The sequence below is a fragment of the Sciurus vulgaris genome (assembly GCF_902686455.1).
Source record: "Sciurus vulgaris genome assembly, chromosome: 5".
NCBI lineage: Eukaryota > Metazoa > Chordata > Mammalia > Rodentia > Sciuridae > Sciurus > Sciurus vulgaris.
Genome location: NC_136465.1, coordinates 170,599,452 through 170,626,425, shown reverse-complemented (window position 1 = coordinate 170,626,425; position 26,974 = coordinate 170,599,452). Strand labels below are relative to the sequence as shown.

Sequence of the window (26,974 nt, the reverse complement as noted above, 5' to 3'; positions counted from 1 at the left end):
GAGCCAAGAGGTGCCCACACATCTGTGTTCACCTGCCACGCCTCACACTCACATATGGCTCACACTCACATACGATGCAAACTCACAATGCACACTCACACAAGCTTCACACTCACATATGACTCACACTCACATGCCTCACACACACGATGCACACTCACACACAAGCTTCACACTCATGACACACACTCACATACACCTCACACTCACATGTCTCACACTCACGACACACACCTCACGCTCACAATGCACACTCACACAAGCCTCACACTCCTGACACACACTCACACACCCCTCACACATGCCTCACACAACACACAAACACGCCTCACATTCACAGTGGATGCTCACATAGGCCTCACACTCACATACCTCACACTAATGACACACACACATGCCTCACACTCACAATGCACACCCACACCTCACTCGCACGCCTCACACAGGCCTCACACTCACATGCTTCACATGACTAATTAGAGCAAATTAAAGAGAAAAAAATACAAAAAAGCAGGTGAAATTGATTTTAATGGTAAATTATATTTCACACGAGAGAGTGAACGTGTTATTTCAAGACGAAATTGACAGAGATGAAATGAAGACATCTGCACCCTTTGTTTGGGGCCTTGGAAGTCTGGTGGGCACCTCCCTGTGAACCAGTCTTGGTTCAGACTGGCCATCCCAGGTACTCAAGGGCCACATGTGGCTAGTGGCCACCGTGCTGGACACGGGGCTCTGTGAATGATGTCTGAATTCCTATAACGCCCAGCTGAGCAGAAGCGCCCCTCCTCCGCCTCCTCCTGTCCTAGGCCCAGAGCACGTGGGCCCGGCCTCCTTTTCCGTTTGGCCAATGGCTTTTTGGTCTCACCTGTCCAGGTGAGGGCCTGGCACCAGCTGTACCTCCCAGTCGCCTCTGCACAGCCCAATCTCAGCCCCCACCCCCACTCATGCTCCTGGGGATGGGGCTGGAGCCAGGCTGGAGCGTCACCAGGCAACAGCCCCGGGGGAGAGCTCGGGTCTCCAGCACCTGCCTGGCGCCCTCCCTCTGGGAGCCTGCGGGTGGGCGGGGCCGGCACAGCGTGCTCCACCTCCTGCCACTGCACCTGGGCTCAGCCACTGCGCCCTCCTGCACCCAGCACGAGCCCTGTGGAGCCTGGGGCCACAGGCCACAGGGGACAAGGGCCAGGCACCCCAGCCATGGGCCCGGGCCATTGATCCAGCCCAGGCTGGCCAGGTGGGGGTGGAGAGACCTTGGCCTGGACAAACAGAGGCTCCTGCGGCCTGAGAGCGGCCGGCGCCCACCTGCCACGCCTGAAGGTAAGCCGGGCCTCGGGCCTGGGGACCAGGGTTGATGGCTGGTGACAGTGAGCCCTCCAAGCGCCAGATCGGCTTCCTGGGCCTGAGCCAGGCCTCTGCTCCCAGGCTGGGCCTGCAGGGCCTCCGGCACAGCCCAGGGGAGCGAGTCCAGCGGTGGGCACCTCAGGGGCAGGCAGGTCCTGTGCTGGCTGGCCCAACCAAGGGGCCAGGGCAGGGGGAGCCTGACACCCCCACAGAACCCCTACCCCACCCTGTGCTCTGAACCTGCTGCCCCTCCACGTCCTGCTGCCCCAGGGCTTTCCTGAGTGTGACCCAGACCCAGAGCCCCAGCTGCACCTGCGTGCTGAGTGCAGTCCCGGCCCCGGCTGGAGGCTGGAGTCGTCCTCAGCCGTGGTGTGAGGCTGGTGTGCGTGAGTCTGCGAGCCGTGTGCAGGTGTGGTCCCCCCGAGGGTCTCCACTGAGCTCGTGTGGGTGAGTGTGCACGTGGGTCGAGCACCCTCAGTTGCGGTAGCCATGCAGGGGTTCCTCCAGGCCCCAGGCCCCTGACCACGCCTCCTGGACGCAGGTCGGCTGCTCGGCCCTCTGTGCGCTACCCTGGCGGGGCGATTCCAGCTCCCTGGGCTGGTTTCCGCGTAGAGACAGCCAGGCTGCAGAGGCGGAGGAGAGCATCTGTACGGTGTGGGCTCAGGGCTGGCGCACAGTAGGCTCATGGTCATGGTTGATTCCGGTCTGCGATGCCAGCACCTGGCCCTCTCCTGGGGAGGCACTGCCCAGGGAGCGCAGGGTTGGGCCAGCAGAGGGCCCTCTAGTGGTCAGGAGGGAGGGGGCGTGGGAGCGGGGCCAGGGTGGGCTCCAGGTGCTGCTGGCAGGGAGAAGGTTGCCAGGGCAACCAGGGCCTGGTCCCTCCTTCCAGATGCCCTCTGTGTGGGCAGGCATGGGGCAGCCCCCGTCCTGCCATGCTCTGGGGGTTGCTGGGGCACAGTCTCAGCGGAGAGCTGGCAAGGTCAGCAGGTGGGTGCCTGGGGGAAGGCAGAGGGAAGCCACCCTTGGCCAGGAAGAGGCTGGGGTGCTCAAGATCCAAGCCATGGTCTCTGCCCCAGGCTTGCCACGTAAGTCTGCCACCCTGCTCATGGCTCAGATCCGTAACCACGAGAAGGAGATGTCACGGGGATGGGAAGAGGGTGGGGAGCGAGGAGGGAGGGGTGGGCCGAGGAACCGGGGTCCCTCCATTCACTCTTCCGAAAACAACTGAAGCTGGGTATGGTGGCGCACACCTGTCACCCCAGTGACTCGGGAGGCCCAGGTAGGAGGATTACAAGTTTGAGGCCAGCCTCAGTAACTTAGTGTGAGACTAAAATAAAAAAGGGGTTGGGGTGGCTTAGTGGTAGGGTGTCTGCCTAGCATGTAGGAGGCCCTGGGTTCAGTCCCCAGGACTGCAAAACAAAAAAGCACAGCTGAGGTCTGCTCCATGCCTCTGCGGGGCGGGGGTGTGCGGCCGGAGCGCACCGAGCCCTGCTGCTGGCCCGCTTGCAGCCAGGGACGAGACTCGGGCGCAGAGCACACCCTGCAGTCTAGGTCTCCAGTGCTGCCAAGGAAGACTCAGCAGAGAGAGGCAGGAGGGCAGGGCAGGTGGCCCGGAGAGGTGGCGTCTGAGCAAGGGAGGCGGGAGGGCCACGTCCAGGCAAATGGAGGGAAGGTCTGCAGGCAGGGCCCTGGGGAGGTGGGGCTGCGGGTCGCGAGCCGGGGGTGTGGCCAGGACACTGGTGGCCTGTGTGAATCTGTGGTCAGGTAACTGGCTGCCGTGGGACTCGTAGTGACCGAAGGTGTGACTGGGTGAGCGAGGTGAAAGCACGTGGTTTGGACAGTCCACGGAGGTGCCGAGAAGCGGCGGGTTCCGGGCATTTGGAAGGTGGGGCCGTGGCTTCCCTGGTGGGTGGACCTGGGAACTGCCAGGTGTCATGGTGTGACCCTGGCCCAGCGGAGTCTGGTTCCGGGCAGGCGCCTGGTAAGAATAAGGTGACCCGAAACTGAAGCTCAGCCTGCCCAGGCCAGCTCGTCCCCCAGCCCAGTCCCTGGAGAGCAAGTGCTCCGCCATCTTCCTTTCGTCCACTCTGCTCACGTGGCAGGCCCTGCACTGGTTCCCAGGGGACCCTGGAGGTGACCATGACACACCCCTGCCTTTCGCGCATGGGCTGAGCTGCACCCCAGCCGGGTCCCTGCCTTCCTTCCTGGGGAGAGAGGCGAGGCCCCAAGCCAGGCAGGCCGTTGGTCTGATCGAGGGCTGCCCAGGGACAGGTGCCTTAAGTAGCCAGAGTCTGGACCCTGGGACCCAAGGCCAACAGGTAACCCAGGAGGGGTTCCCTGGGGTCCAGGCCCAGGGCATGGCGGCACTAAGCCAGGCTACATGGCCGAGAGGCAATGCGTGTGATGGGCGTTTGGGCCACAGAGGGCCCTGGACTCCCCAGCGAGGGCTGTGGGTCCTGGCTGCTGGGAACCCTGGACGCGTCTGCACAGGCGAATGGTTGACGCTGGGCAGGGAGACCCCTCTGGTGCCAGGGGGAGGACATACTGGAGGAGGGGCTGGGAGGCAGGGAGACTGCTGGGCCTCTCCGGGAGGCCGCTCCAGACCAGGTGGGAAGTGACAAAGAAGCCAGGTGAATCCAGTCTCTTCTGCCAGCGCTTATTCCGAGGGTGCCTTTGAAAGCCACAGGCCGTGTATGGGCTGAGAGGAGACGCACGTCGAGGGTCTGGAGCTGCTGCTCTGTGGGGAGGTGGGCACAGGGGCTTCTCTGGACCCCAGGAAAACCTGCCTGAGAAGCCAAGTAGCTAGGAGTTTGCTTTGGAGAGTCTGAAGATAGAGTGGCTGCGTGGGGCACCGAGGGGCGCCATGCACAGGGGCCGCTGAATCATGATTCATTAATTAACGACTTGTTTTCAGAGGAGGGAAAGAGCAGAGACAGGGCTCAACTCCTGCTTGCCTGCTGTGTGACTTTGGGCAAGGGACTTATCTTCTCTGGGCTTTGATTTTTTTTTTTTTTTGGTCTGTAAAATGCCAGGTATTCAAATCACTCTGGGAAAACCCTGGACTGAGTTGTTGACAGGTGATGTGGGGGGTCAGTTTCCCCATCTGTACAATGGTACAGACTATTGAGAGGTGTTTGGAGGTCTAAGTGAGAAACCTATGTGAGGGGCCTGTGCAGAGTGGGTGGGGCGAGAACCCATGGGGACCATGGTCCCTCATTCCAGTGACCCAGGGATTAAGTGAAGTGATGGGCACTGTCTCCTGGGGAACCCAGTGAGTTCCCACTCTTGGCCCCTTCCTTGGCCCCTGAGGCTTTGGGAGTAAGGGGACAGGGTTGGTGCAGCCTAGGAGGCAGGTCCCCATCCAGCAGAGCGCTGGCCCAGGGCTCCGGGATGCTGACTGCTGGCCTTCCAGGCAGCTCCACTGGCCAGAGCCCCACCTGCGAGGGAGCCGGGCAGGAGCCCTGCCCCTGTGCCCAGCTGCCTGTGGGTTCCGCCCGGGGGGGCACTGACAAGTCCTTCTCCGTTCACAGGGACATGGTGGGGTGCAGGGGTGGCTGGCCAGGCCCAGGCCAGCTCAGCGGCGTGTCCTCAGGGGCCAGCTGCTCTGAGGCTTGCTGTCCTCTGGGCCTGCTTGGCACCCACCTGGGGTCGCGGTCACAGTGACTTGGGGTCACTTCCCTTCCACTCAAAAGGCAGGGGCACTGCCTCGCTTTGGGCGCCCTGGGCTCAGCAAGGGCTCCTTGCCAATGCCAGGCTGCATCCAGCTCTGCTCTGTCCCCCCAGGATGCCCATGGCCCAGGCCCCCCAGGCAGCGGGTGGCCAGGGTGACGGAGGTGACGGTGAGGACCCCGAGCCAGAGGGGATGTTCCAGGCCCCTGAGGACGCCAAGAGGAAGGTCCGGGACTGTCTCCGCCTGGCGCCCCTGTGGCTGGCGCTGGCCGTGCTGGCTTCGGCCGGGGTGATGCTCTGGTATTTCCTAGGTAACGCCCTGGGCCCGCGTGGGAGGTACACCTGGGGACAGGCCAGGCCCGGGTTCAGCAAGGCCACACCCTGTGTGGCCTCGGGCAGGTGTTGCTCTCTGGGTCCCCAGAGTCCCTCGGAGCCCCTGGGGGCCGGTCCTGGGGCTCAGCTGCCGCCGGCTTCTACCCACTGGGAAGCGGGTACCCACTGAGTGACGGCGCCTCGCCCACCGCTGGCCTCCTGGGGGGCCCTGTGGCCGGGTGCTCAGCGCAGGCAGCCCAGAGGCACTGGTGGTGCTGCTGCCCATTAGTGCCCCTGCCCACATGGCCCAGCTGCGATGTCCTTCAGGGAGGGGACCATGTTCCGTGACCTCTTGGTCCCCAGCACCCAGCATGCAGGCATGGTGACAGGTAGCGGCATGGCCAGGCTGCGGACGCGTCCGCCTCCTGGACGCCGGCTTGCCTGGTGAGGTGGCCTCGGCCGTCCCCCAGGGGCCTCCCCTGCTCCGGCACAGCGCCCCCCCCCCCCCCCCCGACTGGTGCTCCTGAGCGTCTCCTGGTCCTTCCCTAAAACCGGTGGAGACGGAACAGCCGTCCAGCTCCTGGTGACAGGAGAGCTGGGTCCGCGGCCTCGTCCTGCTGGAGAGGCGCCCTGGGCCTTGTGGAAGGTCCTCCATCCACCCGGTAGGCGCGGGCGCCTGCTTCGCAGGGGCTCTGTGCCAGCTTCTGGGGACAGCTCCTCTCTGGTAACGCTGCCGCGGAACCAGACACGACAGTGCCATGCGGGCACAGGAAGCCGAGGGGCCCAGGAGCTCTGGCAGGGCTGCCCTGGCCCGCCCGCCGGGGTCCCCAGGGCTGCAGGTGTGCTGGGCACGGGGCAGCCTCAGGCCCGCTAAGGAGCCGCAGCCTCTGTGGAGCAGCCTCTGTGGCGACGGAGCTGCCCGGCCCCGCACAGGCAGGGCGGGCGAGGGCGTCGGGAAGCCCCGGTGACGCAGCTGGGACCCCCAGGCCGGACCCACACATGGGCAGTGACGCATAGGTCCTGCTGTGCACCAGAAACGGAGACCGTGCGCTCACCACCGGCAGGAAGCCAGCACCCGAGAGCGCAGGGCCGCCGGGCCTCCTCGGTGGCCGGTGTCGAGTCTGCGGGGAGCCCGGCTTTGGGGCAGGGACGCACCCGCCAATCGCCTCTCCACAGACAGTCACCCCTCGGGGACGAAGGGTGCAGGAGGCCCTGGGAGCTGTGCCAACGCGCCTCCTGCCCAGCCAGCTTCGCAGCACCTACGGGCACCGGCCAGGGAGATGGGTCAGAGTGGTGTCCTGGTCTCCCAGTGGCCAGTGACCAGGGACATGGTGCAGGACCAGCCCCCGAGGAGCAGCTGCCTGAACCCAGCGCTCTGACCCAGAGTTGCCGGGGAGGCAGCGCTGACCCTCTGCTCTGCACAGTTGCCTGGCCCTCGGCGCCACCAAGGCCATCCCGTCCTCTCCCTCCCCAGGGGGCCGCTGCCCCACCTCCCCGCCCTGCCTCCTGCTTTGGCGGGAGTACGAACACCCAGAAGAGGGGCCCAGCAGAGACCCTCCGTCCTCCATTTCTCTGCTCGCCCTCCCTGGGGGGAGCTGCCGAGGGGGCCACGGGCTCAGTCCCCACCGCTGGCTCCACCCTCCCCGCAGCTCCCGCAGCTTGTGGGCTAGTGGAGACGGTGGCTTCCAAGCCGAGGTCCATGGACTGAACGCATATTTATTGAGCACCTACTACGTGCAGACACGGTCTAAAGAGTTGCTGACCCTGGTGACCGGGCCTGCGGCAGCGTGGCTGTACCCAGGGCTCCCGCCCTCCACTGGACGCCCTTCCTCCCGGCCCCGCTCCTCTTCAGGTCCTTTGCTGAGGGGCCTCTCCTCCCACCAGAGGCTTCCATGTCCCGTGTTCCCCGGTGACTCCCAGGTTTGCGTGTCCAGCCTGTCTCCGCAGGGCGCGGTCCCTGCTCTCCTGCCGATGTCTCGCCGACCCTCGTGGGCAGAATGCCCCAGCCCCTGGCATCCACGTCCCCCTTCCAGCTGCTTCTGACTCCTCCCCTGCTCCTACCCAGCCCCGACCTTCCAGAAACTGGGTCGGCTCTAACTCCCAAGTAAACCTCCCGCCAGCCCCATGGCCGGCTCTCCACCGCCAAGCCCAGTCCAGCCCGGCCGCGCCTCAGCTGGAGGCTCCGCCCGTACTCCTCAGGAGTCTGCTGGGGTCCCGCTCCGCCCGGACGCCTCAGAGCCTTTCTCAACAGCAAAGCAGAGGGACCATTTCATGTGGTGAATCAAGTCACTCCCTCTGCGTCACCCTTCCACACCACCGTCTTGCTTGGAGTCAAACCCGGTCCTCCCGGCTCCCAAGCCCTTGGTGCCTCTCCTCCCACCAGGCTCCCCTCCGCCCCTCACTCCCTCTGCTGCTCCCGGAACACACTGGGGAAGCTCCTGCCACAGGGCCTTTGCACCTGCTCCTCCCTCTCTGGCCTGCTCTCCCCGCCGATGCCCGTCCTCGGGCACTCTCTGTCCACTTTTCCCTGGCCTCTGTGTGCGCCACGCCAGCCCCTGGGGCCACAGCACTTATTCTGTCCGGCATGTTCTGTGTGGTTTGCCGCCTTCATTGCGAGCTGACTAGTTCTTCAGGGCAGGCTGTTCCCTTCAGTGTTTGTTACTTGTTACAGTGATGTTTTCACAAGTGCTTTAGACAGTTTCTAGTAGGTTCTCGGTGCACGTTTGCTGAGCCAATGAACAGAGGTATAAACCAGGGCTATGAACCACTCTCTTCACGCCAGTCAAAACAGTCTGCGGGGAACGGAAACCTGATGTTGTCGCCCCTGAGCAAAGCCTTTCATGGTTTCCTTTGCTCGCGGCTAAGACTCCAGCCCGCCCTGCTGATGGCACAGCCTCCCGCTGCTCGCCACCCAACTGCTGCAGCCAAAAGGGCTGTTAGCCCTGGTCCTTACCAGGGCCTCTCTGCCTCAGGGCCTTTGCACATGCTGTGACCCCCGTCCAGTCCAGTTCTCACATCTCAACTGGAGGGTCACTGTGGCTCAGGCTTGTGTCCTGTGTCATGTCCCCCTGTGGCACCTTGTGCTTGATGGCACCCCTCCTGGGTGGCTCCTGCATGCTGGGCGTGGCTGGAATAGCGAGTCTCACTAGTCACGGGAGGAGCGTCTGTCTTGGTTCACCAGTGCACCCACGTGGCAGGGCCTTGGCACACACCTGGGGCATCCTGGACCAGCTGGAGGAGCCCAGAGGTGCCAACCCCTGAACTGGACCCTTTGTCCATGAGAGTTTCCTGGCTTCATGCCGTCCAGGGCTGGTCACTGGGTTGGCCTCTCACCGGGAGCCTTTGGGACGCCATCCGTCTGTGGCTTCTGTCCTCCCTGGCCCCTGGAGCTAGTTGTCATCCGATAGATTCTGGAGGCCCATGACGGAGGTGGCAATGGTAAGGCCACAAGGAGGCAGTGATGGCCACCATGTCTTGGAGCCCAAGACCCTGGGACTGGACCAGCGGCCGGAGGAGAGGCCCCTGTGGTCACTGCTGGCTCCTCCCTGGCAGGGTACCGGGCGGAGGTGACGGTCAGCCAGGTGTACGCGGGAAGCCTGCGCGTGCTCAATCGCCACTTCTCCCAGGACCTGGCCCGACGGGAGTCCAGCGTCTTCCGCAGCGAGTCTGCCAAGGCCCAGAGGATGGTAGGGAGGCTGGAGTGTGGGTGGCCGGCTGGGCCCTGGCCTGTGGAGCCACCTGCTGCAGGCGGGCCAGGTAGTGGGCACTCGGGTCAGATGCCCGAGGACGGGACCCTGATTGTGCCTCTTGCTGGGGTGGCCGGGGACTGCCCTGCTTCTGGGTGGGCCGTCCTGCACCCGCTACCCAGCAGTAGTGTGCCCAGCCTCCGCATGATGGCTGGAGGTGGATGGAGTCCCCGCCTCCTTGGCCTGGTGGGGACAGGGGCACGGGAACCGAGGGGTCTCAGAGTGGAGGAGACCTGCCGAGGGCCGGGGCCAGGCGGGGAGGTGGGCACTGGGCGAGGGGGGCAGGGAGCAGGGCCCTGGCCATGAGTGACCACGGCTGCCCCCAGCCGGAGGCCCCGAGTGGGTGGGGTCATGCGGGTCACCAGGGCCCTGTCCCCGCAGCTCAGGGAGCTCATTGCCAGCACCCGGCTGGGCGCCTACTACAACGCCAGCTCCGTCTACGCCTTTGGGTGAGTGGCCCCCTCCCCAGGGACCCCTGCAGGGACCCCAGACTCAATGAGAGGGTGGGGGCTTTGGCGCCTGGGGCTTCCCAGGTGGGGACGCTGAGCCGGGAGCCAGCGGGAACCGGCCCGGCTCCCGACCCCTTCACGGAGCAGGACCCCGGCTGACCACCCAGCCCGGCCCATGAGCTCCCCTGCCCGGTGGTGTTGGCCGGGCCGCAGTGGCACAGGGCCCCTCTCCCGCCTGTCCTAGGGAGGGACCCCTCACCTGCTTCTTCTGGTTCATCCTCCAAATCCCCGAGCGCCGCCGGCCGGCCCTGAGCGCCGAGGAGGTGCGGGCACTGCTGGTGGAGGGGCTGCTGACCGCGGCCAACGGCTCGGCGCCGGCCCTGGACGCAGCGGAGTACGCGCTGGACCCCGAGGGCCTGGTGATCCTGGGTCAGTGGCGGCCCCTGGGGTGGGGCACCCGGCCAGCCGGCGGGCGGGGCGGGCGGAGACCTGGGCCGGGCTGGCCGCTGTCCTCCGGGCTGGCCGCGTCTGGCCGCGCCTTGCTGTTCACCGGGGCTGTTTGTCGCTTCCTTCAACAGAAGCCGGTGTGAAAGACGTGGTCGCCCTGAACGCCACGCTGGGTACGCGCCTCCTTCCACCTGGGCCCGCTGCCCTGGGGTTGCTTCTCCTGGTCCCGCGCTGGGTGCAGGGAGCCCGGCTGGGGCCCAGGGTGCGTGGTAGGCCGTGGGAGGGACACGTGAGCCTGCGTGCCTGTGCACCAGCGAGACGGCTGCCTGCTGTCCTTGAACGGGACCGCCAGCCGTGTTTTCAGGGAGGGCGGCCTTGCGATGCAGGCGCATTGGGGTTTAAGCTCGATGCTTTGGAGGCGACTCTTCTGTGGGTCCACCCTGTCCCTCCTTCCTGCCTGGTGCCACGTCCTTAGAGTTGCCTGTTTCTCTTTGAGACCCCAGTCTTCTGCTGAGTCCTGGGAAGCAGTACCCGCTGGGCCACCCTGTTGTGCTAGGCTGGGGTGCTGTCCACATTGCCGTCTGTGGACTGGCAGCTCTGGGGTGGTTGTGCAGTGCACTGCCTGGGCCGCTTGCCCCACAATCCTGAGCACAAGTCCTGAATTCTCAGTTTCCTCCTATACTAGCTAGAGTTTCCACCAGTGCCTCTCTGCACCTTCTCAGAGACACCTTGTCTGACCCAGTTACACCTTGTCTGACCCTCCCTTCTCTTGTCCTGCTGCTCAGCTGCTTTGTTGGTGGTTTGGAGTCAAAGCACAATTTTCAAAAAGTTAAAATTGTGATTCTCATACAAAGAGTGAGCATGTGTCAAAGATTAATTTGACTCATGAATAAGGAATCCTGTAAGATGGTCAAGAGTACAAGACAGTGATCCATCATTTCTCTCTCTACTTCCTCTATCTATCTATCTATCTATCTATCTATCTATCTATCTATCTATCTATCTATCTATCTCCATATCTCCCTATTTCCCTATCTACCCATCTCCCTATCTATCATCTCCCTATCTATCATCTCCCTATCTATTTCCCTATTTATTAGTCTATTTCCATCTATCTACCTCCCTATCTCCCTATCTATCCATCTCTCTATTATCTATCTCCCTATCTCCCTGTCTATCTATCTATCTATCTATCTATCTATCTATCTATCTATCTCCCTATCTATCATCTACATATCTATATCCCTATCTATCTATCCATCTCCCTCCCTGTCTATCCATCTCCCTGTCTCCCTATCTATCCATCTCTCTATTATCTATCTATCTATCTATCTCCCTATCATCTACATATCTATATCCCTATCTATCTATTCCTCTCCCTCCCTATCTATCTCCCTGTCTATCCATCTCCCTATCTTCCTATCTATCTATCGATCTATCTATCATCTATCTATCTATCTATCTATCTATCTATCTATCTATCTATCTATCTATCTATCTCCCTGTCTATATATCTCCCTATCTATCCATCTCTCTATTATCTATCTATCTCCCTATCTATCATCTATATATCTATATCCCTATCTATCTATTCATCTCCCTCCCTGTCTATCCATCTCCCTATCTATCCATCTCTCTATTATCTATCTATCTATCTCCCTATCTATCATCTACATATCTATATCCCTATCTATCTATTCATCTCCCTCCCTGTCTATCTATCTCCCTGTCTATCCATCTCCCTATCTCCCTATCTATCCATCTCTCTATTATCTATCTATCTCTCTATCTCCCTGTCTATCTATCTATCTATCTATCTCCCTATCTATCATCTACATATCTATATCCCTATCTATCTCCCTGTCTATCCATCTCCCTATCTTCCTATCTATCTATCTATCTATCTATCCATCCATCCACCTACCTAGGTATCATCGTCAGAATTCTGGGGTGGGATGACCAAGTTAGACAAAGCTGGTTGATGTCCACAAGGCAATAAAGCCACAGCCTCTGGGTTGACTGCTTTGGCTGAACCAGGAAAATTTGCAGTGCATCTGTCTTCTGGGGATTATCACGTAACCCTACCAGGGCTGGACTGGATCCTCAATGGCCCTGGGAGGTCAGGGCCACCTCGGCTGACACGCAGCTATGGACAGGGGTTGGCTAGCCGCAGCCTGCACACCAGTCTGGCCTTCCACGCCTGCCGTGTGGCCCGGTAGCTGGGTGATTTTCTCAGTTTTAAAAGAAGGGAAAACTAATTTCCTTTCTTGTGCTAGAAGCAGCTACATCACAGCCCCTTAGCTCACAGAGCCCGAAATTCTCTCCGACCCCCTCAGGGCCACGCCTGTCCAGGTTTGCTCCCAGGACTCCTTGGTGCTCTTTAGAAGTTACTGGGGACTCCAAAGGGCCTTCATTTACAGGGTTTAGGTAACAAAGTATTAAAATAATTTGTTTATTCATTTCTAGCTTATATTAATACAAAAGAAGCCATGGATATTACCAAGCTGTTTTTTATAAGTGATAACTATTTCCCCCAAATGGATATAACTGGGAGAGTGACCCCGGTGGACTCTTGTGGCCTCTTGGGGTCCATCTTCGGGAAGGCTGCTGGGCGTTGATGCACACGGGGCTCCGCTGGCAGGACGTCCGATCCCGCCACCCTAGAAGCCTGCACTCCAAAGACAATTAGTGCCCTTCTGAAAAGGGCTTTGACCTTGACCCCAGAGAGACCCCAGGAGGCCCCGCCTTCAGAAGCTCCACGTCACTGTGGCCTCCACGTGGCTCTCAGTGCAACAGTTCTTGCTTCATTTCTCTGTCTGGATCCGTGATTTTGGTCAGGGGACAACTCCCTGCCTTTCCCCTCCTTCCTGGCTTATGGCAGAGATTCTCAAACTTGGCTCTCTGGAACCCCGGCAGGCATCCTGGGCAGGTCTTGTCTGGAGTTCAGAAATGTGCGGCCCCAGGCTGCCGCCGCGTGTGGGGCACTGCACCCAAGACACACTGGCTAGAAGCCGGCGGCGCCCCCAGCCCTGCCTCCCTCCCCGGGGCTCCAGCCTGCGGTTAGGAAGAGACCAGCCTCTCTGGAGGTTTTCAGAGGAACCTCCGCCTTCTCCAGGCCTGGCTTTTGCAAGTGGGAACCTGAGGCCTTAAAATGACCTCTTTTTTAAGGATAGTGAGCCCCTCTGTCAGTCCCATGGACCTGGGGTGGCCTCCAGGGTAGCCCCTGTTGGGCCTCGGTGGAGTCACACGGTGGGGCCCTCAGTCCAGTCCCCTGGTGTGCTCGCTGGCCTCTCTGCATGTGAGGCTGCCTGTCTGTTGTCCCCGTGTACTGACAGTTGACCTGTGCTTACTGGAGTTTGGTTCAGGGCACACTTAATTATTAGCCTCAAAAAAAAAAAAAAGAGGGCTGGGGAGATAGCTCAGCTGGTAGAGTGCTCACCTTGCAAGCACAGGGCCCTGGGTTCGATCCCCAGCACCCCCCCAAAAAAATAATAAATAAATAAATAAATAAAAATTTAAAAAAGGAATTATTAAAATACCAGGAGCTACTTTAAGAATCCAAGAGTAGGAATTAAGGGACACGAAGAGCCAGGCCTGCGCAGCTGCAGGGGACACAGAGAGCAGGCCCTGTTGCTCCCGGGCCAACACCTGAGCTCCTGCTGGAGGCAGGGTGGCCAGGGGGTGGGGGGCGAGCTGAGCCACAGGCAGCAGCTTCAGTAGAGTGTCCCCTCCATCCCCTCTGGGTCCTCAGGGCCAGCCAGGGAAGGAGGTGGGACAGGGATTATGATGGGGTCCTTTAACCAGGACTCAGAGTGACTAAGACACTGGCCCAGAGCCACACAGCCGAGGAGAGACTGGAGTCAGCAGGGTTCACTCCTCAGTCCCTACACTTCCTGGCAGGATACCTGGCCTCCCTGCCTCACAGGTCAGGCTGAGGTTTAAATGAGATAGTGTGTGCTCCCTGGGGGCCCAGACAGAACCCACATGCGTGCTCAGCAGCCATTTTGGGTGAATGAATGAACGGAGGGGCCAGTCCGGCTTTGCCAGCTCTAGAGTGGCATCAACGTTCACAGAGGAAACACAAGAGAGGAGGCACCCGTGGTGGGGGCGGGGAGTGGGGGCAGGGACGGAGGCGGCGGCTGGCGGGGCACCTGAGGGTGACAAGTCACAGGACTTCTCACTGCACCTCCTGCCTCTCCCCCACTCCCACCTGCCTTTATTGGGCACCTGCTGTGTGCCCGGCACTCTGGCATCATCTGAAATTTCGGGAAGTCCTGCAGGTGGTCTTGTCCTAGGTGTATGGACTTGCCAGCCCGGCCCGTGACATGGGGGCATGAGTGGCTCTTGCGTGGCCTGGGGTGGGTGAGTGCCTGTTTCCAGCGCCCCACAGGCCTTGGCGACCCGGCAGCTCACCTGGCCGGCAGAGCCCCGGGAATCACGTGATGAGGGATGAATGGGCAGCGGGGACCAAATGAGGGGCCTGGAGAGGGAGCGGCTGGAGACAGAGGCTCGGGGACCCAGCGCCAGGCCAGCCCGTCAGCTCCCTTCCTGCCCGCTGCAGGCAGCTCCCGGCCCCCAGCTAACAGGGGCCAGGCCGTCTGTCCCTCTCCCCCTCCAGGCTGCTACCGCTATAGCTACGTGGGCCGGGGCCAGGCCCTGCGGCTGAAGGGGCCCGACCCCCTGGCCACCAGCTGCCTGTGGCACCTGCAGGGCCCCGAGGACTTCATGCTCAAACTTCGGCTCCAGTGGACCCTGCCTGAGTGCCGCGACCGGCTGGCCATGTACGACGCGGCGGGGCCCCTAGAGAAGAGGCTCATCACCTCGTGAGTCCCAGGGGAGGCCGGGCAGGGTGGGACCTAGGGTCAAGCGTCACACTCGGCTGAGCCAAGCGGCTGTTGTGATTGGGTCTGGGAATCTGGGAGACAGCCAGACTCGCCTAGAGGGTAGGAGAGGAGAGTCTGGAAACGGTGTATCGTGGGCAGTCCCCTGTCCCAGAGTCTCAGTGTCCCCATCTGTAACACAACAGTTGTTCTAGGTGACCCCTAAGGTCTGCTCTGAAGGGCCACATGGCTTGTTAGAAGATTCCAGTCTGGCAGCAGCCTGGACTCCCAACTCCCCCGCTCTGCTGTTTCCTTGCTGTGTGCCCTAAAACAAGTTCCTTTGCCTCTCTGAGTCTTAGTTTCCCCACCTGTAAAAATGAGTGGCAGTCATGCTTATCTTTCAGCGTTATTAGAATTTAAATCAGACTCTTTGCCACGATCCTTACACAGTGAGTGCCCCCATGCAAGCCATCGTCACACCCTGCGGGGTCTACTCTCATCAGGATATCACGTCATTAGCGCTTGCACTCTCTGCCATCTAGTTGGCACCCAGCTGTTAGGGTCATGAGTACCAGGAGCAGGGTGGACTTTAATATGTGGTAAGTGAGGAGCTACTGAAAGTCCTTGAGCAGGGACTGAGGGTCTTAGGACATGATGCAGCAGAGGGCAGGGGCTAGTGGGCAGGGAGGAGGACTGGAAATGGCCTTAGTCACTGGTGTGTTGGGCCTACGAGGCTCTGCAGAAGCTGGGGACACTGGCTGGGCAGCTCCTGGTTACTACTGAGTCTGAGTTTTGTGCCAGGCCCAAGCTGGTGCTGTTTCTGGGTCTCATGGGCAGTGCTAGCTTCTGGGCAGATGGGCGGGGCCTGTGTTCAGGTCAGGGTGGGCCTTAGGGTGACTGGGCGCCGCCCACCCAGGGCCTTGGGTCTCCAGCTCTGAGGCTGCACCCCTCCAGCGCCGGCCCCTGGTGACCTCAATCTGGGTGTGCGTGGGCTGGTTCCTGGAGGCGCTGGAGAGTGCAGGGAAGCCAGACGCTATCTGATTTCCAGGTCCAGAGGGTGGGGACAATCACGGGCTTCCCCTGGGGCTTCTCTGAGTGTCCCCCTCCCCCAGGCAGCTTGTGGGGAGGAGGAGGCCTGGCCGCTAGCTCAGCCCTGTCCCCACTCACTGTGGCCGGTGGCTCACTCCATCTGGGCTCCTTGGAGAAGATCTAAAGTGACTGGGGTCCTCAAACTTTCACCCCAGAGCCGGGTGGGGGCGGGGGGCCTTGGTGGTGACAGACGGCAGATGGGACGCTCCTCAGCTCTAACCACGGGCCTGCTTCTGTGCCTTCACGTTTTATGTATAAGAGCTCCGCTGGAAGTTAGGAAATAACCCCCAACGATAAAAGCTAAGAGCACCATTAAAGACAGGCGCCCTCGCGTGTCCCTTCACGTCCTTTTATCTCGTCTTTTATCTCGTCCCACACCCCAGAGAGATGAGTCTGCGAGGTGAGGCGGGCGTGGTGGTGGGAGAGGACAGGGAGGCAGAAAGCCCAGCCAGCCAGGAAGGGGCAGGGAGGGGTGCTTGGGACAGGAGGCGGCTCCCTCCCCTGCAAGAGCCCAGACAGGGGCCAGGGGACAGTCACCTTCCTCAAGCCTGGGCTCAAGGGCCACCCTTGGGAGACCCTGGGCCCATTCCTCCTGCTGCTGGGCACCTCCTGGCCGGCTGCCAGGTGGTGGCACACAGTAGGCTCCTGGTCAACAGCTGCAGGACATTGGGTGGCCTGCTCTAGGGAGGCAAGTGGTTAGCTTCCTGGGCCTCCGTCCGTGGGGTTAGCAAGGACTCCAGAGGCTGGCGAGAAGCAGAGAGAGCTGGGGACACCCTGCCTGAGGTGGCATGATGGGGCCCATGTACGTGGGAAGGGGTCTGCTGCCAGGGCTGGTGCCCACAGCCTGCCTGTTCCTGACAGTGGAGGTGGGGCCTCAGTGTCCCCATCTGCAACCAGGCAGTTGACCTTGACCACATCAGAAGCATCTTTCCAGGGCTGACGCCGCTGACGTCTGAAGGTCTATGACCGAAGACGCCGTTGCACGTCCTGAGTCTGCTGGGCGGCAGGCTCTGGGTAGACGCCTGGGGTGTTGCCAGACCCCACGCTTTCCTTCTCCTGTCCCGGCCAGAGCAAGGCCAGGAGCCAGGGTGTGGGGGGCGGCCCTCAGGTGCCAGCTGGCTGCCCATCAGGATCACTCAGGGATCGCAGTGATCCTGAGGCGTGGCCAGGGCCGCTGGTGAGAGGGACAGAGAGGGGCAGGCACCTGCCCATGGGCACCCAGCAGCCAACCACAACCTGGCCGGGAACCCTGGCCAGACCCCCACGCGCCCTCCTCTGTCCTCCAGCCGCCCTCCCTGACCAGACCCTGGCCGCCCTGGCCGTCCTGCTCTCCCGCCAGGGTCTACGGCTGCAGCCGTCAGGAGCCTGTGCTGGAGGTCCTGGCCTCGGGCGCCATCATGGCGGTGGTCTGGAAGAAGGGCCTGCACAGCTACTACGACCCCTTCCAGCTCTGGGTGCAGCCGGTGGCCTTCCAGGGTGAGAGGTCAGGGGTTGTGGGGGGCAGGGCGGAAGCTCAGGGCCTCCCCTGTGCCGGGCTTCACCTCTGCCCTGTGGGGATGGTCGGGAGGAGGAAGGTTGTGGACACTCCTCTACTCCTCACCCCACGGGGCCCCTCTCTGTCCTGCCTCCATTCCCTTTCATTTCCTGTCGTCTTCACCCGCCTTCCCTCCCAGCCCGCCACCCCTGGTCTCTGGCTCCCTCCACCCTCCTAGGTCACCATGGACTGGGTCTGTTTGCAGCAAGGCTGAGCCCTGGCCACCCCAGCCCACAGCCAGGGGTGACGCTCAGGCTGCCCCAGGTGCCCGCTGACCCTGCCCCAGCCCCCAGCCCCATGGCTGTCCCCTGGTGGGCGGAGCAAACTGCCCTCTTTCCAGGGAAGGGAGGCAGCAGAGAGGGGCTGCTTTTCCCAACCCGTCCCCACTCTGCTCCTTCCCACTCAGCATCCCCTGCCTCTCCCAGCTCAACTTTGGGGTCTCTGACAGTGACCCAGGTCCCCAGCTGGCCCTGCGGGGGTGTGAGTACGGGCTGGGTTTTCTTGGGATCCCTCGGCACAGGGTAGAGGGGAAGCTGAGGCGGGTTACTAACTGGCCCCGGGGAGAGATGGCCAGGGAAGCCGAGGGTGCCCTGCTCCTGAGACCTCGCCCTTTAAATTTTGGGACATTGGGGTAAAACCCAGGGCTTCCTGCAGACCAGGCACGCACTCTGCCACTGAGGCACATCCCGCCGCACTGAACCACGCCTTGGAAGAGGGCAATGGCCCCTCGCATCATAACTGAGCCTGGGGCAGTTTTGTGAGCGGCTAAGGGCTGTGTCGCTGCCGCCGGTAGCTCACATTTACTGAGCGTGCACTGTACGCCAGGCTGTGTGAGCTCGTCTTGTCTATTTAATGGACTCCAGTGTCCCATGGGCTATGAAATATTATGGTGCACACTTTACAGATGAGGAGTCTAAGGTCAGGTTCACACAGCAGAGAGGGGGTGGGGTGTGGGTTGCAAGCTGCCCCCACCTGAAGGGAAGTTCTGGGGCCTGGGGCCCAGGGATTCTGCCTAACAGCTGTCCTCCCGCCCAGCCTGCCAGGTGAACGTGGCCCTGGAGGGCCGTCTGGACCCGCAGGGCGTGCTGAGCACACCCTACTTCCCCAGCTACTACTCTCCCAGCACCCACTGCTCCTGGCACTTCACGGTGAGCCCTGCCCCACTGCTCACCCGCCCTCTGCCCTGAGCACTCCACCACCTCCAGGATCGGGTTGGGAAGGGGCAGCGTCTGGTCCTGCTGAAGAGCTCAGCCCGGGTATGGGTCCTGCCAGGATGGGGTGGCACAGCCAGGGTCTCCCTGATAGTCACAGGGACTTCTGTTTGTTGAGTGACTAACACATTTCAGCTGCAGCTGGGACTGTCAGTGGCCCGCGATGTCTGGGGATGTGGCTGTCCCGGCCTGGCCTCCCCGGGGCCGCGTGATGACCCTCTCCCTCCACCCAGGTGCCCTCTCTGGACTACGGCTTGGCCCTATGGTTTGACGCCTATGCGCTCCGGAGGCAGAAATACGACCTGCCGTGCTCCCAGGGCCAGTGGACCATCCAGAACCGGAGGTACACCTCCCAGGACCCTCCTCTTCCCGCAGGTACCCTGCCTGGGAGCCCAAGTCAGAGCCTCCCAGGGGCAGTCGAGGGTCAAGGGAAGTCAGCGGAGGCGGGAACCCGTGCTGCCCAGCACGTTCTGGCCCCGCCCCTGCCCCGCCCCTGCACGCCCTGGCCCCGCCCCACCCCTGCTCCGCCCCTGCCTCGTCTGCAGTCCCAAGGGTCTCAGCCACACACTTGGCATCAGACGCCAAATGGTGGTATTTCCACCGATGCTGTAGCTCCGTGTCAGTCACCCTGAATCCATCACTGAGACCAGGCGGAGACAGGACCCCCGGGCACTCAGGGCTCCCCAGACCCACACAGGTGCACCTGGGGCACCACGTCCTGCTTCCTGCTGGCCTGCTGCACAGCCAGGGACAGACACAATTTTTGGTACCCACAGCTCCCACAGAGACAGGGTTACCCAGGGACGCCCTCCTCTCATGTCCCCTGCAGGGCACCCAGCCTGTTCTCTGCTTCCGCCCTTGGCCCCTTGTTTAGTAAGGAAGTCTCTAAGCAGCAGGTCCCTCTGGGGAGGGGAAAGGAGACAGAGGGATCTGGCTAAGAGAGGTGTGTCACCAGTGTCAGAGTGGCTGGGGCTTGGGAGAATGACAGCTGGCCACCCAGGGCCACTGCGGGTTGTGAGGGTGGGCGGGCAGGCAGGGAGGCCGGGAGCCCAGGCACCTTTCCCTCCATCTGGGCAGAGGAGGAAGTAGGGAATTCAGGGGGACTTTTCAGATGGTGGAGAATAAACGCCTGGCAGGAGCATCCTGTGCAGGGAGAGAAGTGAGGTCCTGCCTGGCCGAGGAGCTGGGGACGGGCCAGGAGGCGATGGGGCCCCCTGGAGTGACCCCTTCCAGGGCTCCGTTGTAGAAAATGCTCTGGGGAGGGAGGAGGGACGCTTCCCTCCCGAGAGAAGGGTCATCTTGTCATCATAGCCGGGGCCTCTGCCTTCCCTCCCACTCAGGGATCCTGGGGACCTCACAGGCTAGGATTTTTTAGGATGCAATTCTAGAATTCTTGATTTCTTGACTTCCCAGATTTTGAGCATCTGACCTTCCAATGTTCCATCTGGAAGATTCTGGAATGCTAGGATTCCTGGGTTCTGCGGTTGGTGTTCCCATTGACCAACACTTGAACTCTGCTTGTGGGTCGATCCTACTGGAAAGGATCATCCTGAGGGAAGGTGGCGGGTTGACAATGCTGGTGGCATGGGACTTTTGCATCCAGCTCTCCTGCAGTCTATCAGGGACGGCGACTAAAAGGAAGGACAAGAAATGGCCATGGTGTGACAGGCCCGAGCTGTCTGGGGAGCAGAGGCAGCTCCTGGCAAGGGGAGCTGGGCACTTCTGGGAAGGATGCCTGCTCCTTCCTGGGCTCCCTCAGGGCCCCTCCCTCCCCACCCAAGCTGAGAAGGAGGGGGGGTCACTGCCAGTGCCCCGAGTGACCCTAAGGTTGGCCCGTGATTCACAGTTCTGTGAATGAGGTGACATGCTTTCCTGCCACCAGAGCTGAATCTGATATCTCAGGGCGGCCTGGGAAAGAGGGCCAATGGTCTGAGGTCTCCTCCCAGCCCCACCCCAGGACAGTTCCATCCGCCGGGTGCCAGGCCCTGCATGGCGCCCCGCAGCCAGGCGCTCAGTGCTCAGCGCAGGGCGTGGGTCCTTGGCCGGTACCTGGGCCTCCCAGAGAGTCGGGGAGGCTCAGCGGGATTAGACGGCACCTGGATGGGTCCAGTCAGGCCTCCCCACACCCGGCCCCAGACATGAATGGCGGGATGCAGGATGGAGGCCCAAACCCTGCTCCCCGTGGGGGCCAGGGCCCTGCTCCCCTGAGCAGGCGGGACAGGGTGGGCAGAGGTTTGGATGCCGGGGTGCTCGGAACTCACGAGCTTCCTGGGGCAGCGGTGGGGTGTTTGGAATGGGGAAGGCCCGGGTGGGGAGGGAATGGTGCTGGGGTTGCGGAGCTGTAGGTACCAGGAGGAGACCTGCCCAAGTTCCCAAGTCCACTGGACGGGAGGCGTGTGGGCTGGACCCTCACCCACTGAACAGGTGGAGAAACTGAGGCCGGAGGGTTAAGGGCTCGGCCTCTTGTCTCTTCTGCCTCTGTGTTGGGAGGCACTCAGGGTGTAGCCAGGTGGGGCATGGGTTGGGGGGCAAAGCTCGGCAGGACCCCACATCCTCACCTGCCCCTCTCACTCCCTGGCCTCCTGTGTGTGGAAGGTTCTGGAATTCTGGATGCCCCTGTCCTCATCTGGGAAGCACAAGGGTCAGGCAGCCCAGGCCAGCCTTCAGGTATTTGCCCTGCAGAAAGCTGCCTCCTGAACGAGTTGATTTCGAATTTCTAACAATGTCACTGCGGATGAGGCCAGTGAGGGGCAGGGAGCTGGTGCTGAAGGCAGGCCGGCCAGGGCTCCTCTGCTACCTGCTTGGGCGAGGCGCTCCCGCTCCCAGCAGCCTCTGATTCAGCTCCAAAATGCGCCCCAGGACTGGGCTTGCGGCTCCCTGGCGGAGCATTGCCCAGCCTGCGTGAGGTTCACATTCCATCCCCAGCACTGCCCCAAAAGGGTGGGGGCATAAAACAGAGCCCCCTGTGTTGAAGATCAAATGAAATGATGCATAGAGAATGTTGGCACAGGCAGGCCTAGATAATGAGGCTCTGTGTGGCACCCATCATTCACTAATGCCTGGCTCTCACTGCACCAGTTGGGCACTGAGCCTTATAAGGGTCACCACGCTGTCTTCGTCAGTCCTGCCGACCCAGTAAGGAAGCAGGTGCTTGCACCAGTGCCGTGGTCTGCTTTCTGTGACTGTAACAAAATATCTGAGACACGATGTTTCATGAAGAATAAAGGTTTATTTGGCTCCCAGTTCTGAATGCGGGGAAGTCCCAGAGCATGGTGTCAGCACCTGGCAAGGGCCTTGCATACATCATAACATGATGGAGAGTATCACATGGTGAGACAGAGCCAAACTGGCTTTTATAATAGGGCCACTCTCAAGACTCATTAACACATTAATTAATTAATCCATTAATCCATTCATGAGAGTGGAGCCCTTTCAACCCAAACACCTCCCAAAGGACCCACCTCCAAATGCCATTAACGCCCAACGGCAGGGATTACGTTTCTAACACATGGATTCCAGGAACACATCCAAACCGTAGCAGCCAGTGAGGTAGCTGAGTACAGAGAGGCAAAGCCATTTGTGCAAAGTCACCCAGCTGGCAAAGCCAGAGGGGCCTGTACCTCGCACCCTTTCCTCTGAGAACAGCCTGGGGAGTCAGCCCTGTCTTCCGGTTCCTCACCCAGGGGCCAGGGTCTCCAAGTGGGGACCCGTCCCCTCCCTGGACTCCTGCATGCCTGGGCGCGAGGCAGGGCAGAGGGGTGGCTGCCTGGCCGGGCCTGGACAGTGCCCCTGGTTGTTGTGGGGTTAGGTTTTGTTCTGAGGTCCCGGGGATGGATGGGGCCCACGCAGGCGGGCAAGCGCTCCACCCCGGGCCGCATCCCCGGCATGCCCTCTCGGCGGTACTGATAACGATCGCTTGCTGCTGATGCTGGGAAACTCTCTGAATGAGCGTCATTGGGAAATCTGACGTGGGTGGCAGGGGCAGGCGGGTCTGGCGAGGGCAGGCTTTGGGGCACAGGTTTGTAGGGTGGGGGAGGCCCAGCCCTTTGGCCAGGCTGCTGTTGATGGGGAGGCAAGGGGCGAGGCGGGAGAGGAGGTGCTTGAGCCCTCAGGCCAGGTGGGCAGGAAAGGTCCCTCACCCAGCTGCCCTGGGCCTGTCCCTCGCTAGACCCAGTTTCCTCTTGGTGCTGTGACCCACTGAGCTCTCGGGCCTGTTAGTGGCCTGGGGGCAGTGGACAGACCCTCTTCCTGAGATGCAGCCACTGGCTGCGTGGTTTCGCAGAAGCCACCTCACCGGTTGCCACCGCAGCGCAGGCTTCCCCCTTTCCGGGAACCTGTCCCTCACCGGCTTCCTCTCCGGTGACGTCACTTCTCCTGTGATCTGCACAGCCATTTCCACTGGCTCCCAGCCCCGAGGGCAGCAGGGGCAGGCTCTGAGCTTCTGGAGCCCCCGTGGCCAGCCTGAGCCTGGGCGGGCCCTGCGTGGCCAGCCCCCTGTGGCCACCCCTTGCTCCCGTGGGCCCTAGATGGTCACGGCCTGGCCGGTCAGCACTGTGCTGCCAGTCATTGTCCCAGGTGCTTCCTAAAATGTCACACATGGCAGGTACTGTCCCCTGTCTTACTGAGGCGGGTCCTGTACACAGGCTGAACACAGGCTGTTCAGATGCAAAACCTCAAACTCCATCCTGCAAGGCCAGGCCCAGGGCTGTGGCCACCACACCGGACACTGCTGTCCTTGTTCCAGCCCCTAGCGTCCCTGTCGGCTTCCTGGGCAGCCCCGGAGGACCACAGCCCTGGACAGCATGCTGGTCCCCAGGGCTGGTTCCTCCCCTTGGGAAGGGCAGGGCTGGCTCCTGGGCGCCCCCTGGTGGTGCCTGTGCCCCTTCAGGGGCAGGTGGGGCTGGGGGCATCTAGGCGCAGGACCTTGGTTCTCAAAGTTTTCTATCTTGGGCCCCCTTATCTCTGTCTGAAATTATGGCGCACCCTGGGAGGCGCTCATGCACGTCTTATATCTATACTTACAATAAGAAATTAACCTGAGGTGATTTTAAATAGTTATCACGTTTGTTCCCTTTTACTCTCAGTGTGTTACCCACCGTCACCTCAGATCTGAAAATATCAATAGAAAATTCCAGAAATAATTCATGAGCTTTAAGTCACTTGACTTTGCACGTTTCTACAACTTTTCTATTTCATTATTAGTTATTGTTACTCTCACTGTGCCTAGGTTATGAATTTAACTTTAACATAGATGCGTATGCACGGGGAAAAGTAACACCCCTAGGATTTGGTACCCACGTGGGGTCCTGGAAGGCATTCCCAGTGGAGAAGAGAGGACTGCTATAATTCCTTTAAAATAATAATAAGTCTACTATGTGTTAATGTAAATAACATTTTGTGGAAAATTACTTATATCTTCTCAAGCCAAAACCACTCAGGGACATGAGAATAGTTATTTTCCACTTCCTTCTTGAATAACTGGCTTAAGAGACCTGACATCTTCTGCATTCACTAGATAAAGTTACTGCGTCTCACGTGGTGTCTGGAAAGTTCCACCCTATCATCGTGAGAGAACAAGGACAGGAGAAGCCGAAAACAGAGTACCCCACGAAAATGACTTTGGAGCCTCAGGGGTCCCTGGGTTGCACTTTGAGGACTGCTAGTGGGTGCAAGGTCAAGAACAAGGTCCCAGTGGCAGGGGACATACCCATCGGGAGGCCTGACAGGCCCCAGGAGGGGTGTACCTGGGGCTCAGCCCCCAGAGCGCGGTCGGCATGAGCCCAGCGCTCCCTGCCAGGCAGGCCAGGGCGTCCTCTGGGTCATGGGCAGCCGGCTTCCGCCCACCTCAGCAGTACCCCTGTGGAGCCTCCCTGTGAAGTGGGCTGAGAGCAGGGCCTTCCTGGCCGGTAGCTGCTGCCCTGGAGGCTCGTCCTTGGTTGCTTGGTGGTTAATTTACTAATTGCCCCACTGAGTGTCAGGCACTTACCGTGTCCTGGAAGTTCTGGCCCTGGGAACAAGGTGGCCGGCTTTCGGGGGGCATGTGTGTCGTGGGGTGTTCCCTCCATACTTTGGGGCTACCCCGGTCCTCTCGGTTTCCGCTATGTTCCCTGCTGGAGGATTTCATCCCTCCCCGCAGGTCTCTGGGCCCGTGTTCCAGGTGTGACCCCGCCTCAAACACTTCTCTGTCTGCTCCCGTGGGAAATCCCCGTGAGCTGATGAGCAGTCCCCACTCGTATTCTGAGGGTGTTCCACCTGCGGTGGAGGGACCTCCGCTGCTCTTGGGGGTGCCCATTGTTCAGGGGTGCTTGTGCCTGCTCTGTGGGGTGAGGTGTGCCCAGGTGTTCCCTCAGTAGAGACCGGAGGCCCGCTGCCTGTTCTCCGGGACAGGTTCCACCCGCCGTGCCTGTGGCTGTCCCACCTGCCCTGTTCCACTCCAGCATCTTCCTGATGGGGAGGGCCTCCAGGAGGATGCGAGGGAGCACCTTGGCAGGTGTAGTCCCACCAGGGTGTGGCGGTGCCTGGAGAAATGCCCATCAGCACAGGACTAGGGGTCCTGGAGGAAGGACCACCCTTCTGTCAAGCCCAGAGGGCTCCAGGGACACTGCCAGCAGTCCCGGCAGGCAGACAGTGTCTACTGGGGATCGCTGCCTCTCAGGCCACTCCTGGCACCAGGGGAGTGACCAGACTAGAGACTGGCACCCAGAAGCCTTTTGTCAGATCCAAGGTCAGCAGAAATGATGTTCCTTGTAAAATAAGGCAGGAAAGCGAGACTCAAGAGGGACCTGACTTGCTAGAACCTCAGCTCCTGGGTGACCGGGACGAGACTCTGGACTTTGAATTTTATTGTGGAGGCAATAGGCAGCCATGGAACATTTTGGAGCAAGGGAGGAACTGGCCGGCTGCTTTCTAGAGATGACCCCGGGTGAGCAAACGCCCACAGGGGAGAGCAAGACAGGGTTTGCAGGTGCAGGGTAGCTCCCATTCCCGCTGGCAGCCTGTCCTTGCCCCGTCTGTGCACAGGGGCCCAGGCCTTCCCTTCATCTGGGAAGCCAGCCATGTGTCCCTGAGTTGTCTCTGGTCACCCCCAGGTTGTGTGGCTTGCGCACCCTGCAGCCCTATGCCGAGAGGATCGCCGTGGTGACCACGGCTGGCATCACCATCAACTTCACCTCCCAGATCTCGCTCACGGGGCCCGGGGTTCAGGTGCACTACAGCTTGTACAACCAGTCAGACCGTGAGTATGACCGGCCGCAGGCCACGGGTTGCAGGGACACCGTCTTCTTTCCCTGCTGCTTATGAGGCTGTTCGAAAGAAGTGATTGCGCATGCGCCTGTGCACATGTGCGCGTGCAGGCACCCATGCATGCAGCTTCCTGTGCCGTGCGCGGCCGCCACGCGTTCTCAGGTGCACGCACACTCCCGCCTACACACGCACGTGCTCGTGCGTGAGTCTGGATATGTATACCCACCGGCACCTGCTCCTGCGCATGTATGCACACGCAGGGGGGGCACATCCTTGTCCTAACGGTGCCCTCCCCGCTTCCATGGCCTCCTGTGGTCCCAGCCTGCCCTGGAGAGTTCCTCTGCTCTGTGAACGGACTCTGTGTCCCGGCCTGTGACGGGATCAAGGACTGCCCCAACGGCCTGGACGAGAGGAACTGTGGTGAGCCGCTTCCCCCGGCCTCCTGCCCGCCCGCCCTGCGCCGGGCCGCGGAGGCCCCGTCACTGCATGCACGTGCAGTCCCCTAATTGGCACCCAGGAGTCGTGGTTCTCTCACTGTGCTGGGATCCAAGACGGAAGCAGCCTCGCCAGGGCCACCCGGTGGGGCAGTGGCAGGGACAACTTGGGTCTCCTGACGCTCAGCTCAGGCCAACACCCCAGCTGGTGGTCCTGGTCAGATCTCCAAAAAGGAACAGAGAGGGCAAGGGGAGGATCAGGAAGGGAAGGCAGCTGGGCAGACACTGTCAGGGCCTGGCAACCAAGGGGAAGACTTGTGCATCACCCGCTCTCAGGTGCAGTCCCGTCCCTCTCTCCAGGGGCCCAGCTGCCTGCTCTTTCTGCCCAGCCCTGGGAGGAGCCCCTGGGGTCCCCAAAGCCTGGGCTCTCTTGGAACAGCATCTCTATCTGCATCCTGGCTTCTGGGCCCTAGAGCCAGGTCCAGGCAGCCAGGCAGCCGTCCCCCACCCCTGTGGTCAGTGTTCAGCCTGGAGAGAGAAGCAGGAGCGGGTGGAGACACGCCCCCTGTAGGCTGGACTCGCTGCGATTCTGGGGAAAGGCTCCACAGTCCAACACTGAGTGTCAGCTCCGTTCTAGCTCAACCAGGGGACCTTGGCAACACAACAGGGCATCTCAGGTT

General features: G+C 61.0%; 1 protein-coding gene across 3 annotated transcripts in view; it reads left to right on the top strand.

The window, feature by feature from the left end:
• Positions 1-1,109: 1,109 nt before the first annotated feature.
• TMPRSS6 (transmembrane serine protease 6) overlaps positions 1,110-26,974 on the top strand; it is a 33,180-nt gene continuing 7,315 nt past the window's right edge. The window contains exons 1-12 of one of the 3 annotated variants that reach the window (XM_079141617.1): positions 1,110-1,317; positions 5,125-5,321; positions 8,875-9,008; positions 9,450-9,517; positions 9,762-9,946; positions 10,096-10,137; positions 14,583-14,787; positions 17,213-17,349; positions 18,443-18,555; positions 18,852-18,961; positions 25,707-25,852; positions 26,182-26,280. In XM_079141617.1, the coding sequence (XP_078997743.1) occupies positions 5,126-5,321; positions 8,875-9,008; positions 9,450-9,517; positions 9,762-9,946; positions 10,096-10,137; positions 14,583-14,787; positions 17,213-17,349; positions 18,443-18,555; positions 18,852-18,961; positions 25,707-25,852; positions 26,182-26,280 (1,435 nt within the window). In that variant the 5' untranslated portion in view covers positions 1,110-1,317; position 5,125. Of the gene's footprint in view, positions 1,318-1,621; positions 1,789-5,124; positions 5,322-8,874; positions 9,009-9,449; positions 9,518-9,761; positions 9,947-10,095; positions 10,138-14,582; positions 14,788-17,212; positions 17,350-18,442; positions 18,556-18,851; positions 18,962-25,706; positions 25,853-26,181; positions 26,281-26,974 lie in introns of those variants that run through there. The other 2 variants (XM_079141618.1, XM_079141619.1) reach the window with 2 other exon arrangements.